This window comes from Garra rufa, chromosome 17 (assembly GCF_049309525.1).
Source record: "Garra rufa chromosome 17, GarRuf1.0, whole genome shotgun sequence".
Lineage (NCBI taxonomy): Eukaryota > Metazoa > Chordata > Actinopteri > Cypriniformes > Cyprinidae > Garra > Garra rufa.
The window spans coordinates 32551896-32569879 of record NC_133377.1 but is presented as its reverse complement, the minus strand read 5'-3'; the positions used below and the strand labels follow the sequence as shown (position 1 = coordinate 32569879).

General features: G+C 33.1%; 2 protein-coding genes across 2 annotated transcripts in view; both read left to right on the top strand.

Annotated features, from left to right (window-relative positions):
* The window catches only part of ash1l (ash1 (absent, small, or homeotic)-like (Drosophila)), a 49400-nt gene extending 46097 nt beyond the window's left edge, over window positions 1–3303 (top strand). The window contains exon 27 of the mRNA XM_073821241.1: window positions 1160–3303. Within this exon, the coding sequence (XP_073677342.1) occupies window positions 1160–1251 (92 nt within the window). The 3' untranslated portion in view covers window positions 1252–3303. The remainder of the gene's footprint in view (window positions 1–1159) is intronic.
* A 4326-nt stretch (window positions 3304–7629) lies between these two features.
* On the top strand, window positions 7630–16177 carry lrrc71 (leucine rich repeat containing 71). Its single transcript, XM_073821477.1, has 14 exons — window positions 7630–7714; window positions 8630–8752; window positions 8888–8980; window positions 9068–9143; window positions 9231–9305; window positions 10478–10546; window positions 11886–12045; window positions 12164–12247; window positions 13746–13940; window positions 14075–14150; window positions 14262–14335; window positions 15644–15755; window positions 15884–15972; window positions 16040–16177. The coding sequence occupies exons 1-14, from the start codon at window positions 7630–7632 to the stop codon at window positions 16175–16177; spliced, it is 1449 nt and encodes a 482-aa protein (XP_073677578.1).
* The last annotated feature ends 1807 nt before the right edge of the window (window positions 16178–17984 follow it).

Genomic DNA, 17984 nt, shown 5'->3' with positions numbered 1-17984 from the left:
TAATTTAATCAGGACATTTCATAAAAGATGAGATTTCATGTGATTCAGACATTATTTTATTTTATTTTTACCTAAACATTTCCTGCTGGATTGGCTGATAAATGTTATTAATTTTATGTATTGTATTAACAATTAATATTACTAAAAATATTATAGTCAATAATTTATTTATTTGTAATATTTTCACAGTTTTAGTTGGGAATTCTTCTTCTTTTGATTATTATTATTATTATTATTATTATGTATTCTTTTTTTTAATATTCAATTAATATTTTAGTTGAGAAATATTATTAATGTCATTTATTTATTATTATTATTGTTATATTTGGAGATTTAGACCATTATATTATAGTCAATAATGTATTATTTTATTAATATTTTCTGTTTTAGTTGGAAAATTGTACTTATTATTAATTATTATTATTATTATTATTATAATTATTATTATTATATAATATTTGGAGATTCAGTCAGTTTTCATTCAGTTTTAGTTGGGAAATATGATTGATTTTATTTATTTATTTATTTACTTATATTTGGAGGTTTGGACAGTTATATTTAATTTACTATTTTATTAGTAGTTTATGAATCTTTTCACAGTTTTAGTAGGGAATTATTAATATTATTTTATGAAATATAGTCAATAATGTATTATTTTTAAAATGTTTAATTAATATTTTCAGTTTTAGTTGAGAAATATTATTAATGTTATTTATTATTATTGTTATTATTATATTTGAAGATTCAGCCAGTTATAATCACTAATGTATTATTTTCTTAATATTTTCTTAATATTTTTATTATTTTAGTATTTTAATAATATTATTATTACGGACAGTTAAATTATAGCCAATAATGTATTATTTTCTTAATATTTTATTCATATTTTCACAGTTTTAGTTGGGAATTAATATTAAAATCATTTATTATTACTATATCATATTTGGAGATTCTGACAGTTATAGTCAATAATGTATTATTTTATTAATATTTTCACAGTTTTAGTTGGGAAATTTTATTTATTGTTCTTATTGTAAGTTGTTTTTTGTGTGTGTGTGTGTGTGTATGTTCTTAATCTACTTGTTTAGCCCCACACTGCCACAAATCTACTGTAACCTCTAGTTTGTTGAAAACTAATTTCTTTACATCTCCCTTTCAGCGATAGATGTGACATATCTCCTTGAGGCAGGCTCTGGTCGCCGCCTCCGCAGACGGACGCTTGGACTGAGCGAATTCATTTGCAGAAAGTAATGCTGACAACACTCTCTGCTGAGCAAGTCCGCAGAGCAGCAAGAGAATAATGAATAAAGAGAAGCAGAGGTGGACTACACCTAAACAGAAGAGGGTAAACAGAGGTGAAAGGCGACGACGCGTTCATATTTATATCTCACGGTTTCTTATTCTAAAGGAGCTACGAGACCAGCCTGAGCTTCGTGCACTAAGGACATGCAATTTGCTGAAAGTCGCCAACCGTGATGCGTTTAAAAAGTACAAGTGTCAGACATAGGAAAAGTTTTAACTGAAGAAGAAAAAAAAGGATGAATTACAACTCTACGACTTCACTGGTCAAGTGTCTCCTATGACTAAGTGGTACTATATTTAAGGCCTTCGTTTCGGGTGCATGTGGAAAAATGGGAGTCCGGCGCCACCTTGTGGTCAACAATGGGAAAACGAGGCAAAAAATGTAAAAAAAATTAATAGGAGCTTCATAGGAGGTGCAGTGTAGCGCACACACACTGCCCCTAGACTGAGAAAGGAGAGAGCTGAGATAAAAAATAAAAAAAAAACGTTGGCTAACTGCACTTTTAACAACAAGGACATCGTTCACTCCCGGAGATGTACGGATAAGACACACTAACACTCACGCAGTATTGATCAATGCTGTATGATAAAGCAAAACATAAGTATGTTACCTTCTTTTTCTGTTCGTTTTTTTATTATTTGTTATAATGTAATTACATTAGTAACAGAGCACGACGGGGGTATCCATATTTGTGAGCTCGGGACTTCGGGACTGGGCTGGAATGTTTCGCTTCTGTTATCGTGGGCATTGTGATTGGTTAGAGTGGCTGCCAGCCCCGCCCCCTTTTTTAAAAAGTATTTAATTCACCAGCTCAAAATGGAGAGAAAAAAAAAAAAAGCAAAATCTAGCAGTGGAGGTGCGCTGGCTTTATATACCGCCTTAGAATGCCGTTATCTTGAGCGTTTTTTGTTTCTGGTAGCGTGTGAGATTCTTTACGGTGTTTGTGAGCGTGCGTGTGAGTGTGTGAGCCCATTCTAATAATATAATTATGAAAGAGGAAACAACTAAGGGCTTGACAGCAGTTAATAAACAGTTCAAATTCATGAATTCACAAGAACTTATTGTATCATGTGATGTCCTATTTTTCGTGAGTGGCTTGTAGGGCGGGTGGGACGGGGCCGGGTCCAGGTTTTAGTGTCGTTTTTAATTTTCTTTTATTGTTTTTAATGGCCTTTGCCATGGAGAATGTTTATAAACAGAATCACAATGAGATTTTCGCCCTTAATGCATCCGCTATGACAGATAAGTATTTCAAACCCCTTTAGATGGAGCGACGAGGGAAAAACAAAACAAAGTGAAAACTGACAAACGAAAGGAAAGAAAGTTGTATAGTGCCAAGCTATGTATATAAACAGATGGGAAATGTGAGAAATGTCTCCAAAAGCAATATCTTGATAATGGATTTTGTGTATTGTATTGTACAGGATTCAGCCCTATATGTATTATTATTATTATTATTGTTATTATTATTATTATTATTACGATTCTTATGATTATTATGCGATTTGTATTGACAGAAGTGTCACATGTAACTACGAGAAGCGGACGAGAAAACGGCAGACACGTTATAATTAATAATCGCTACAAATTTCCAAAAACTTTGTTACCCAGACAGCTGAATTGAGCTCATTGCGAGAGGGAGGATCGTCTGATGGACTTTGTGGAAGGGGACGTCGCAGTGACCCCACACCTGGCACCCGTCACTGTAATAATTAATATTAACATTATTATTATTATTATTATTACTTTCAGAGGAGAAAAAGATATACTGTTCCTCGTTTTTGCTGCAAAGTGTTGAACACTAAAAAAACAAACCAACATAAAAATGTAAAAATGATATTTTGGCAGAGAAAAAGACGCTGTCAACCCGATATCATGTTCTTAATCTCCTTTTTGATTTTTTCGGTTGTCGTTTTTTAATTTTTTTGTTCTTCAGATGAGAAAAGATTGTTTTGTTCTTTGTGATAGCGGTCATAAATATAATGCTTGTATTTCTTGTATTTGTGTGTTTTTTGTGTGATTTGTTTAGTTCTTTTTAGACAATCACAAAATAAGATGCAAGCATTGTATATGGACAGACTGGCAGGCATTTTGTGATGTTGTGTACAGTTTGTCGAAACTTCTTCCACTCTGGTTCAAAGTTTGTAATTATAAAGTCATGAAAATGCTGTTGGTTTTTACTTTTTTTTGTTTTATATTCTATTTGTTTTGTTTGTTTGTTTGTTTTTTAATAAAAAGCACTACATTATTGTAAATATACTTGCCTGTTGCTCATGCATTTAGCAGAGAATCTGTGATACAGTTCTTTATTAGGTCATAACCATTATTACTCCAGGTATACAGACAAATCGTATTTGAACTGTATGGACAGTCATTACATCTTCAAATAAAGTGAATTTTAACTATTGCGTAGCACATTGACATTGTGTACCATCATTTGAACTACCGAATACACACAATGAAAACACTAAGCAAATAAATACATATTCATCTGCCATTTGTTTTTAAAACGGCAACATTTTATGTGCCTCCTCATCTCGTAGTTTCATAAAAAAGAGGAAATATATTCATTTTAGTGCTGTCAGGCGATTAATCGTGAATAATCGCATTCAAAATAAGTTTCTGTTTACATAATATGTGTGTAAATATTTTTTAAATATATACTGTATGTTTGTATTTATATACACTTTTTATAGGAAGTCTGCATTTATTTGATCCAAAGTACAGCAAAAACAGTAAACTTTTGAAATAGTTTTACTATTTGAAATAACTGTTTTCTATTTTAATATATTTTAAAATATATAATTTATTCCTGTGATCAAAGCAAAGTTTTTAGCATCATTACTCAAGTCTTCAGTGTCACGTGATCCTTCAGAAATCATTCTAATATGCTGATTTGCTGTTTAAGAAACATTTATTATTATTATTATCAATTATCAACAAAAATTAATACTTTTATTTAACAAGAATCTGTTAAAATGGATTAAAAGTGTTTTGCGGTGCTCAATTTCCTACACCTTCTACCTTATTTTGTTTATTCTCAGGTTAGGTAAAGATAGTCGAATCTGCCCTATCATATAAGTAATTTTCATACTCACACCATAGGCTTCAGAAGACTCCTCCGTGGTATGTTCAGTTCGAGTCTATCAATCAGAGTCTCTTGGCAGGCAGGCTTCTTGGTTATAATAAAGTATCATTTTGTTGTCTATAGGTTATATATTTTACATAAAAATACTAATATATAGCTAAAATAAAGAAATACAAAAGAAAATAAATTGCTATCTTAGTCGTTCGAAGGCATCAATGGCAGGTCGTCTGGCACCGGAGAAGCTGTTGCAGAACCAGCATCTGATGTCCTCTTCGCACTTCAGTCTTTTCTACACAACAGGTGCATTCCAATGTCCTGAGATACCATGAGTTTTGGAAATCCCCTAAGAAGGTGCCTATATAACCTCTGCATCTTCGCATTCTTTCTTCTCCGGATTCTTCTCCTCTGCTACGCCTCGTCTGCTACAAAACACTCAACGGTAACATTTGAATTCCTCTTGGTCATTCTTTTTAGCAAAGCTCTTTCTAATACATGTTTGTTTTCTAGCTATGTTCTTGCTAGTACATGTTATAAACATTTTCTTAATAAATGCTTTAAAACAACAAGTATGGTGTTTTACTTAATAAACTACTTTCAATAAAACTTATACAATACAAATGTGTGGTGTCTTTCTTAATAAACCACTCTCAATAAAACGTATACAATACAAGTGTGTGGTGTCTTTCTTAATAAACCACTCTCAATAAAACATATACAATACAAGTGTGTGGTGTCTTTCTTAATAAACCACTCTCAATAAAACATATACAATACAAGTGTGTGGTGTCTTTCTTAATAAACCACTCTCAATAAAACATATACAATACAAGTGTGTGGTGTCTTTCTTAATAAACCACTCTCAATAAAACGTATACAATACAAGTGTGTGTAGAAGAAAAGGACATACTTGCAACAGGAAAATTGCATATTTCATTAACAAAAGTGATGATATATACAATTATAATGTTACAAAAGATTTCTATTTCAGATAAATGCTGTTCTTCTGAACTTTCTGTTTATCAAGAAAACCTGAAAAAATCTACTCAGCGGTTTTCAACATAATAATAATAATAATAATAATAATAAATGTTTTTTGAGCAGCAAATCAAAATATTAGAATGATTTCTGAAGGATCATGTGACTGGAGTAATTAAGTTAAAAATTCATAGCAATAAATTACATTTTAAAATATATCCAAATAGAAAACAGTTATCTAAATAGTAAACAGTCATTCTTGAGAGGTGGGACAAAACAGGGTGCAAAATTGAAAAAATAAAACTTTGTACTCAGACAAAGGAAACTACATTTATGTATCTTATATGTACTAAGCTACTGAGCTATGCTTTGATACAACCTCCCAACTTTTCTCTTTTTTTAAAAAAAATTTGTTTTTTAACTTGGAATGTGTAATATAATTTCAACTTTATCTTTAACAGCTTTCTAGATGTTTTTAACATTTCAAAACACATTCTCATGTTAGTAGACAGATTACACTTTCACATGTGACCAACAATTCCACAACAAATATAAAATATCATAATGAAATATCATCAAAATATTCATCTGACGGAGGTGACAGAACTGACGGAGTTGACACATCTGACGGTGTTGACCAAAACCTGAATTTGTAGTCATTTTAACTATCAAATACATTGAATCAATTAATTACTGTATTAAAACAACCACAACAAACAGTGAGTATGTTATTGTTTATAAAGCTTCTATTCAAGAGTCACATTTAAGTATTTTGATATATTATTGGAACACAAAATCTTACGGTGGTGACATCTGACGGTGTTGACAAATTTGCCATTTCTTTCACAAAACAAATGGAGTTCATGTCGTAGACATTTATTTTTTTTTCTGTTGATGCTAGAGGCTAATGGAACCTGCTTCAGGAGAATAAAATGGTTTAAAGATTTCAAATACTTTTCTCAGAAATTGGATGTTTGGTGTTGACATATCATAGCTGTGACACACAAAATATTAACATTAGAATTAAAATATTCTAAAACTATAAAACTTAGCAGAGCCTGAGTGACATTGATGTACTCTGCAGAAGAGGACTGTGGCAAGGGGGTCCTTTTAGAGTGATAGCCCCTGATATTCCCTGATTTTATTACATTTTAAGTAATGTCTGACGGTGTTGACAAAAAGTGAGGACACACCTTCGAAACCTTATTAAACACACATGTCTGACTGAAAAACAACCTTGCTTTAATATGAGATATTATTAAGTGTTGCCTTTGATAAAACAAGGTCTTTTTCATCATTAATTTTTTTTAATCCATTTTAAAGCATATGAATGAATAAACCCTTCTCTGTGGACACACAGTTTTAGATGTAGTGAGAAGACAATAAGTGTCATAGATTTCACATAATAATGAGCAAATGAAATTGAAGGGGATAATTGTGTTAAATACATTCTATTATTAATCCCCATAGCATTTACAATTGAAAATATGTTTTATTTTTAAAACTAATAGCAGTTATAATTGGTGGACATGTTTTGTCCCATGTCTCAAGAATGACTGTAAAAATATTTCAAAATTGTACTATTTTTGCTGTACTTGATCAATTAAATGCAGGCTTGGTGAGCAGAAGAGACGTCTTTAAAAAACTTTTGACTGGTAGTTTATATTATGCATATAACAATATGTAAACGAAAACTTTTATTTCAGATGTGATTAACGTTAATCGTTTGATAGCACTATGAATCTTTTTTTTTGTTTTTTTGTCAGCTGTAGATATTAATGAAAACATTTATTAAATTTTATTAAAGTAAGTTACTTTAATTCATCTTACATCACCTTAGTCATATTACCACACTTTCAGAAAAATAGTTCCTTAAGTTAATATAGGTATGATATGCAAGTCGATTTGTCAATTTTTATTTTTGATATTTGGCACATTATTTTTGTTGTATCAAATAGTGGTGACAGCTTTTGAGTGACAGGCAAGGAAAAAGATTACTATGGTAATTTTTGTAAGGTTTCACCTACCAGAGCGATGTATTTTCAGAGTTTTCTATTTGCCGCCATCCTCTAGGTGACGCCATTTTGTAATCGTTGCATTTTAGGTGAGGATGATTCGCTCTGACTGTTGGCATGGTAACGGAATACAACCTGAGCGAGTGGCAGAAGTGAAGCGATAAAAGTTACTTCACTGTTTATTTGTTTTAGGTTATTAATTATTTTATTAATTATTTAGCTTTATTTGACAGTTCACCGCTCAAAAGATGAAAAAACGAGTTGAAAAATCCTCCAAGGAGAAAGTGGACAAGGCGGATTCTGTGACTGACGAAGAATCACCTAAAACTGCAGGTAACTTTATGTGTCTGTAAAGACAGACAGACAGGGTAGAATTAAAATGCAAATATGTGACCCTGGACCACAAAACCAGTCATAAGGTTAAATTTAAATCTGAGATTTATATGTCATATGGAAGCTCAATAAATAAGCTTTCTATTGATGTATGGTTTGTTAGGATAGGACAATATTTGGCTGAGATACATCTATTTGAAATCAGAAATCTGAGGATGCAAAAAAATCAAAAAGACTGAGAAAATCACCTTTAAAGTTGTCCAAAGTTGGTTCTTAATGCATATTACAAATCAAAAATTACATTTTGATATGTTTACAGTATGAATTTTACAAAAAATCTACATGGAACATGAACTTTACTTAATTTCTCAATGATTTTTGGCATAAAAGAAAAATCAAAATGTATTTTTGGCTATTGCTACAAATATACCTATTTTTTACAGTCTATGAAATATACCCCAGCGACTTAAGACTGGTTTTGTGGTCCAGGGTCACATATGTGACCGTGGACCACAAAAACAGTCTTAAAGTAGCACGAGTATATTTGTAGCAATAGCAAAAAATACATTGTATGGTTCAAAATTTTTGATTTTTCTTTTATGCCAAAAATCATTAGGATATGAAGTAAAGATCATGTTACATGAAGATATTTTGTAAAATTCCTGCCGTAAAATGATCAACACTCAAATTTTATTAGTAATATGCATTGCTAAGAACTTCATTTGCACATCTTTAAAGGCAATTTTCTCAATATTTAGATTTTTTTGCACCCTTAGATTTCCAAATTTTCAAATAGTTGTATTTCGGACAAATATTGTCCTATAAAAACTTACATCAATGGAAAGCTTATTTATTTAGCTTTAAGGTGATGTATAAAAAGGGTCACATGTTGTTTTGTTGTATCCCTTACACTAGATGATTACCAGTGTTCAGGAAATCTGGAGCTGGATTTCACAGAGCTGTGTAAACTCATGGCTGTGAAAGAGATCCCTTCTGTGAAGATAAAGCAGTCAACATCTACAAATAGACGAGTTATGGGTAAATACTGTTGTACATAAGACATACATTATAATGTCTACTCTACTAACGGATAAAAAGAAAACTTTTTATTTGTCTCTCTTAATAAAAACTTAACTCGGACTGAAGAAGACAATCAATTTCTAACATCTTTAGAAAGTCAGATGACAACATGGTCCTCTAAGCCTTGCCTTCAGATAGAGCTAGAGAATGAAGACCACGGGAGTGTCAAGGAAGTCAAAATATTTGGTAAGGCTGTTGTGTCTTTGTAAACCAGAAGATGTTGCTGTTCACAATCCTAAGAAATGTTTAATCTCAAAATGTCTTTTTTGATAGGATGGAAGGTGGATGAAGTGGTTTTTCAGGTGTTGAGCAGGATATTGCCATGCCTTAGTAATTTGCAGTGCTTACAGTAAGCCTTTGTGTTGTATGTGTGTTCATGAGTGTTCATATTGCAAATAAATGAGTCAATTTCCCCATTAATGGTGATGTTTTGCAGTCTGTGGCGTGTGGGCCTGACAGATTACACTTTCACCTCTTTGAGAAACACAGTTTCCCTGTGTTCAAATCTCAGGTAAGAACAGTCATCTTCGAGGGCCTTGTCAATAATTCTTGCCAGTGTTATTCAGTGGGTTATAAATAATCTTTAATTCATTCATCAAGAGAAAACATTAATTAAATCTGAGAATGTTATTTAAGGCTTAACATTTTCATCTTTCACAAAATCCTACTAGTTTGTGCTTTGCTTCACTGAAAAAAAAGATCTATTTGGAAAATAAATTATGATAATACACTACCAGTCAAAAGTTTTTGAACAGTAAGATTTTAATGTTTTTTAAAAAGTCTCTTCTGCTCACCAAGCCTGCATTTGTTTGATCCAAAGTGCAGCAAAAACAGTAAAATTGTGAAATATTTTTACTATTTAAAATAACTGTTTTATATTTGAATATATTTTAAAATGTAATTTATTCCTGTGATCAAAGTTACATTTTTAGCATCATTCAGTCTTTAGTGTCACAAGATCCTTCAGAAATCATTCTAATATGCTGATTTGCTGTTCAAGAATCATTTTTATTATTATTATCAATATTTAAAACAGTTGAGTACGTTTTTTTTACAAAAATCTTTAATGAATGAAAAGATCCAAAGATCAGCATTTATCTGAAATAAAAAGCTTTTGTAACATTATACACAATACCATTCAAAAGCTTGGAGTCAGTATAAGTTTTATTTTATCTGTATTTTTTGTGGAAATAAATGATAGAAATTAATACTTTTTTTTAGCAAGTGTGCTTTAAATTGATCAAAAGTGAAGATAAAGACATTTATTATGTTACAAAAGATTTCTATTTCAGATAAATTCTTCTGGAATTTTCATCAAAGAAACCTGAAAAAATTCTACTCAGCTGTTTTTAACATAATAATAATAAATGTTTAAATGTAAATGTTTTTGAGCAGCAAATCAGAATATTAGAATGATTCTGAGGATCATGTGAATGCTAAAAGAGCAGCTTTGAAATCACAGGAATAAATTACATATTCAAATATATTCAAATAGAAAACCGTTGTTTAAAATAGTAAAAATATTTGACAATATTACTGCTTTTTCTGTATTTTGGATCAAATAAATGCAGGCTTGGTCAGCAGAATAAACTTTTTTAAAAACATTAAAAAATCTTTAAAAATATTTTTGACTGGTAGTGTAGATAATCTAATGACACCATCTACCAACTTTTATCTTAACAGGAAGGTGGTTTTGGAGGGCAATCCACTCCCTGAGCAGAGTTACCACTTACTCATAGTGGAAGACAGCATGTGAGTCATTTTCATTTTTAAACACATATACACTTGATGCTTACAATAAATTCTAGCTTTCAAAAGTTTGAGGTAAATGTTTTGGGATTTTTTTTCAAGGAATTAATACTTTTATTCAACAAGGATGCATGTATTTGTTCAAAAGTGACAGTAAAAACATTTAGAATGTTACAAAAGTAACACTGCATTACAGTTTCCTCCAAAATATTAAACAGCAAAAATGTTTTCAACACTGATATTAAGAAATATTTCTTGAGCAGCAATTCAAGATATATGAGAACAATTTCTGAAGGATCACGTGACACTCTAGACTAGTATTGATTCTGAAAATTCAGCTTTGATCACAGCAACAAATAATACATTTAAAATGTAAAAAATCGTTATTTTAAACTGTATTACAAATTTTATTTTATTTTATTTTATTTATGATCTTAAATGGAGGTTCTGTCAAATTTAGTCAAATTTAAAACACTTCTGGGTACAAATTTGTTTCTTAGTCTTGCAGGAATAGTGCTCAAAGGCAGAGTTCTAGAAAAAAAGGCCACAAAGAAAAAAAAAGACTTTATTGGAAAAAACAACAAAGGCGAGATGCCTTTTGACCATCTGAATTGCTCTTTTTCCAAGCTCTTATTCTTTTACAGTTTCATTATCAGACACTCTCCAGTAAGCATGTAGGTCACCATGCTTTTCACAATGATTTATTATTCCTCTGGTTTCTTCTGTGGAATTTTCACCTCTTTTTAAACCTCCCCAAGTGCCCAGAGGTCACAGAAGGATATATATTACATATAAGCTGTCAAGGTTTTAGTGATCTTTGTGTGCAGTGTACATAGTTTTCATTCTTGCACCCTTCTTTAAAATACACTCTCATTATATCAAAACAACCTCTACAAATTTCTTCTTCTTCAACGTGGAAATAAGCTTAAGGGTGAGACTTACGGTTTATCAGCCACTATAGGGAAATAACGAGAAAAATAGCAACGTGCAGTAAACATTAAAACTGTTTGCACTACAAATCAGTGTATTCATAATTAAGACAATACATTAAAATAATATGGTAAGACACACCAGTTTGCAATATCAAGCAGCAAAACCAGCTGTTTTGTACAGCTAAAAATAGCTGGACGTAGATGAGAAAATTCACAAATGGCATAACCCGCTCTTACAAGAAGAAAAAGGTGGATAAGATAGATATCAAAGAAGGTACACACATACAGACACATACACATATATTTGCTACTTGCAATATAGAATTTAGGTGTGTTATAATGTACATGTATCTTTCTCATAATGACAAAATGCATTATTTGTAGTGTTTTTTTTTCACTGTCCATGCTAGGTTGACGGACTTATCACTACGTAATAATCATATAGGAGAGGAAGGAGCTCGTCTGATTGGCTCGGCTCTGTCCACTGCACACTCTGCCAACAAAACTCTCCTGTCACTCAACCTAGCCTTTAATAATATTTGTGATGCAGGTGCAATTCACATTGCTCAGGTGAGTAAAATTAAAATCTGTCCATCTGAAGACATTCAGACAGTTGCTGTATTATGTCAAGACTGCATATACTTAAAACTGAGTTTTTAATACCACCCATCCCTCTTTTTTTTTAAAGGGTCTGCGTCTCAACCGTTCCTTGCTGTGTCTGTCATTATCCTACAATCAAATAGGGGATAGTGGAGCAGCTCATTTGGCTGAGGTATACTTATATACACCTATTAACAACACCTATTTTATCTACCTTTGACACATTAAACATGCATACAGTGAGGGAAAAAAATATTTGATCCCCTGCTGATTTTGTATGTTTGCACTGACAAAGAAATTATCAGGCTACAATTTTAAAGGTAGGTTTATTTTAACAGTGAGAGACAGAATAACAACAAAACAATTCAAATTATAAATTGATTTGCATTTTAATGAGTGAAATAAGTATTTGACCCCTTCGCAAAACATGACTTAGTACTTAGTAGCAAAACCCTTGTTGGCAATCACAGAGGTTAGACTTTTCTTATAGTTGGCCACCAGGTTTGCACACATCTCAGGAGGGATTTTGTCCTACTCCCATTGTGGATCCTCTCCACGTCATTAAGGTTTTGAGGCTGATGGTTTGACAACTCGAACCTTCAGCTCCCTACACAGATTTTCTATGGGATTAAGGTCAATAGACTGGCTAGGCCACTCCAGGACCTTAATGTGCTTCTTTTTAAAACACTCCTTTGTTGCCTTGGCCGTGTGTTTTGGATCATTGTCTTGCTGGAATACTCATCCATGACCCATTTTAAATACCCTGACTGAGGGAAGGAGGTTCTCACCCAAGATTTGACGGTGCATGGCCCCGTCCATCGTCCCTTTGATGCGGTGCAGTTGTCCTGTCCCCTCAGCAGAAAAACACCCCCAAAGCATAATGTTTCCACCTCCATGTTTGACAGTGGGGATGGTGTTCTTGGGGTCATAGGCAGCATTCCTCCTCCTCCAAACACAGTGAGTTGAGTTGATGCTAAAGAGCTCGATTTTGGTCTCATCTGACCACAACACTTTCACCCAGTTCTCTTTTGAATCATTCAGATGTTCATTGACAAACTTCAGATGGGCCTGTAGATGTGCTTTCTTGAGGAGGGGGACATTGCAGGCGCTGCAGAATTTCAGTCTTTATGACTTAGTGTGTTACCAATTGTTTTCTTGGTGACTATGGCCCCAGCTGCTTTGAGATAATTTACAAGATCCTCCCGTGTAGTTCTGGGCTGATTTTCTCACTATTCTCATGATCATTGAAACTCCACGAGGTGAGTTCTTGCATGAAGCCCCAAACCGAGGGAAATTGACAGTTATTTTGTGTTTCTTCCATTTGCGAATACAAACATCAGCTGTTGTCACCTTCTCTCAAGCTGCTTGGCGATGGTTTTATAGCCGATTCCAGCCTTGTGTAGGTCTATAATCTTGTCCCTGACATCCTGGGACAGCTCTTTGGTCTTGGCCATGATGGAGAGTTTGGAATCTGATAGCTTGATTGCTTCTGTGGACAGGTGTCTTTTGTACAGGTAACAAGCTGAGATTAGGAGCACTCCCTTTAAGAGAGTGCTCCTAATCTCAGATTGTTACCTGTATAAAAGACACCTGGGAACCAGAAATCTTGCTGACTGATAGGGGATCAAATCACTGTATTTCCATGCATCTTTTCTCATTTCCTTATTTAGGTGCTTAGCCCCTTTGCTCTGACACATGAGGAGATAGTTGAGAGGAGGAAGCTGTTAATTAAAGGTGAAGAATTAACGATGGTCCAGCCATCTCTGGTTAGTCTTGCAGACTCACATGAGCGGCCTATTTCTGTCCGCAGCAGCTCTTCACTGGATCGTCTCAACAAGAGTACGAAGAACCCCACCAAAAAGAAGGTAGAGCAATGTTGTTCCCTATATATTGTAAATGCATTTTATAACGTGAAAAGAGTGTATATTTTATTGAGATATAATACAATAGTTTACAGTGTAATAATGTTTGTTTTGTGATTTTACTTTATTGTGTGTAGGACAACCCTAAGAAAGAGGAGAAACCAGCAGCAGGTCAGGCAGCAAAGAAAGAAGATCCAAAGGTGGCCAAGAAAGGTAATTGACACCTGTTTTTTTTGAGGTTCAGAATTGGACTTTATATTTCACATGGTATTTTTTCATAGTTTACATATAGAGAAAATATTTTCTTTCTTGATTTTCATTTAGATAATAAAGTTCCCCGTAGTCAGGCTGGAAAATCAGCAGGCAAAGACAATAATCTGCTAGTATCTGAACAAGAGGTAAGAATAAAAGACAGACAGGAATGAATGTAAGGTTGAAAATAATCAAAGACTTCTGCTTTCCTGCCCCAAACACTTCTTCAGCAACAAAAGAGCCATTTGGCACTCCTGAGGACACAGAGGAGCTGATAGTGATCAAGGCCTGTAGGCCAAAATGTGTATACATCGGGGGTCTGCTAATTGTAACACCTTAACAGAGGGTGAAGCTGTAATTTGCTGATTGGTCAGTTTGAATGTCTCACATTTGGGTTTTAGTCACATGGTCAAGGAAAGTATAAAATGAGATTGTAACTGTTGCTCTGCCCTTCTTTTTACCTTGCTCTCTCTTTCTTTGCTGGAGCTCTCTTCTTGGGGCTCTGCTCTCTGTCTCTGTCTCTCTCTACCCCCTCCCCCCTCTCTTTCTCTCTCTCAGGTAACATTTCACATACATGTACATGTTGGGTACAATTAACTGTCTATTTTTACCATCCTTCATCTATTGTGTAACCAATTTAAGTGTAACCATAACGAAACATTGTTATTACACCATTTTAATGATAAATGATGTGCTAACTAGTCTTGATTTAACATTAACATTGATGTGCTACTTATTGCAATACAATATAGTCACTCAATAGCAACGCTCTCCCACATATTTAGCTATTATAACTGCGCTTATTTCTGTCGTTGGTATAAGTGGCAGTGGGTGGTATTAGACTAGAAATGTACAGATTTACACCATCGTGCTGATAACATTTCTTTAGTCCTTCGGCAGTCCTACAGCCTGAACCACTGTAGGAAACCACCCTTACATGAAAATGCTACATTTGCAAAATAGCATTTATAGACACTACCAGTCAAAAGTTTTTGAACAGTAAGATTTTGAATGTTTTTTTTTTTAAAGAAGTCTCTTCTGCTCACCAAGCCTGCTTTTATTTGATCTAAAGTACAGCAAAAACAGTAACATTTTGAAAAAAAAATTTACGATTTAAAATAACTGTTTTCTTTTTTAATATTTTTTTAAATGTAATTTAGTCCTGTGATTCCAAAGCTGAATTTTAAACAGCATTACTCCAGTCACATGATCCTTCAGAAATCATTCATATTCATAATCATATTCTGATTTGCTGCTCAAAAAAGGCAGGTTCAGAAGAACAACATTTATCTGAAATAGAAATCTTTTGTAACATGTCTTTATCATCCTTGCTGAATGAAAGTATTAATTTCCATTATCTTACTGTTCAAAAACTTTTGACTGGTAATGTATATAATTAGATTTTTGACGGCTAAACATGTCTCCTGTTAAACATGGAAACATTTGTTTGTCAGAAAGTGGAGGTGGTTGAAACAGTAATTCCTCTATTGGATCCTGGAATTGTGCACACTGGAGGGAAAGTCATTCATCCAGGAAACACATGCCTTACTTCTCTGAATCTCTCAGGTGATTATCATTTCGGTATTAGAGTGAAACATGCTTGTACATTATTACTTTATATATTATATTATATTATATTTTATTATATTATATTATTGCTTTATTATTATATTATATATTTTCTGATAACGTAGGAAATAAATTGACTGAGCAGTCACTGAAGGTGTTCCTCTCATCTCTGGAAGGCCAGGGTGAAGGTGGACTTCTGCGTCTTTCTCTCAACGTGAGTATCGTCATCTAGAGCTATTCTTTTTTAAAGAGCTTGTTTTAATTTCAACTATGTGTTTCAGAGGAATCAGTTTCCCTCAGATTGTGACACCTTTCTGAAGATACAGGAAGTTATGTCTCTCAGGGACCCTCTAAAGAAAAACCGCTCTGGTCAGGTGGAGGATGAACATGGTGAAACCAAGACCAGCAATGAAGCATAACAGTGCAAACAGCAAGAAGGGTTTAATATATGCAATGACTGCCTCAACTCAACCATACAGTTGAGGTCAAGAATCTGCAGAATGTTAATTATTTTACCAAAATAAGAGGGATCATACAAAATGCATGTTATTTTTTGATTTAGTACTGACCTGAATAATATATTTCACATGAACGACATTTACATAAAGTCCACAAGAGAAAATAACAGCTGAATTGATAAAAATGACCCTGTTCAAAGGTTTACATATTTGATTCTTTATACTGTGTTGTAACCTGAATGATCCACATCTGTGTTTTTTGTGTAGTGATAGTTGTTCATGAGTCCCTTGTTTGTCCTGAACGGTTAAACTGCCTGTTGTTCTTCAGAAAAATCATTCAAGTCTCGCAAATACTTAGTCTCAGCATTTTTGTGGGTTTGAACACTTTCCAACAATGACTGTATGATTTTGAGATCCATCTTTTCACACTGAGGACAACTAAAGGACTCATATGCAACTATTACAAAAGGTTTGAACACTCCCTGATGCTCCAGAAGAAAACACGATTCATTAAGAGCCGAATTTGAAGATCAGGGTATAAGTTATTTTGTCTTCTAGGAAACATGTAGGTATCGTCTGTAACTTCTGAAGGGCAGTACTATATGAGAAAATATGATATTTAGGCAAAATAAGAAAGATGTACACTTCTTTATTCTGCTCAAAAGTTTACACCCCAACCTCTTAATGCATAATTTTTCCTTCAGTTGCATTAGTGAGTGTTCAACCTTCAGTAATAGCTGCTTATGAGTCCCAAAGAATTTGTGTGACCTGAATGATTTTTCTGAAGAGCAGCTGGCAGTTCAACTGTTCAGGACAAACAAAGGACTCATAAACAACTATCACTAAACAAAACAAAACAAAACAAAAAAACAGCTGTGGATTATTCAGGTAAAAACACAGCATTTAGAATCAAGCGTATGTAAACTTTTCATTTTTATAAATTCAACTATTGTTTTCTTTTGTAGACTATATGTAAACATCTTTTATGTGAAAGATCTTATTCAGATTAGTACTAAATAAAAAATAACATGCTTTCTGTATGATCCCTCTTATTTTGGTAAATAATTAACATGTATGTTAACTTAATAACCTCAGCTTTATCAATATTTCATGCTTTCATGATTTGTTAAACTTTTTTTATCTGTGCTATATTGTGTTTTTACATATTCACTGACATTGAACATGGAGCACACAGAGGTCTAAACAAAGGGTCAAATATTAGTTTTGATTTGTTTTACCTATTGGTCACTACATGTTATTTCACTGTTTTGATCTTTTTTCTAGCAAACTCTTTCCTTGATTGCAGAGGAAAAACCCTGTATTGTTTTATATGTGCATTGTCGAGAATTGTATTAGTTAATATCTTAAAAAATATAATTATACTATAAGATACATGTTTATTAAAATAAAGCCTTAAATTTAATTCACCATTATAAGTATGTTACTCTATTTTTATTCATCTGCAGAGATTTTTTAAATCCTTTTTCCATCAATGACCAAACACAAACGACTGTGATTGGTCCATCCGTGCCAGCGCTGAGAAACTTAACAGCTGGCACATGCAATGGCTCGTCCATGTGGGAGCTTAACTATAAATCACATTTGAAAAAATACAATCTTTAATACCCATCTGATAAAAGAACACACACATGGAATTACGCGTTAAACTTCAATAATAATAATTTAGACCTAACATGTCTTAAATTAAGCCTAAATATGCCCGTTAGTCCACCAATTGCTGTGGGCGTGGTTAACCCTCCCGCGTCAA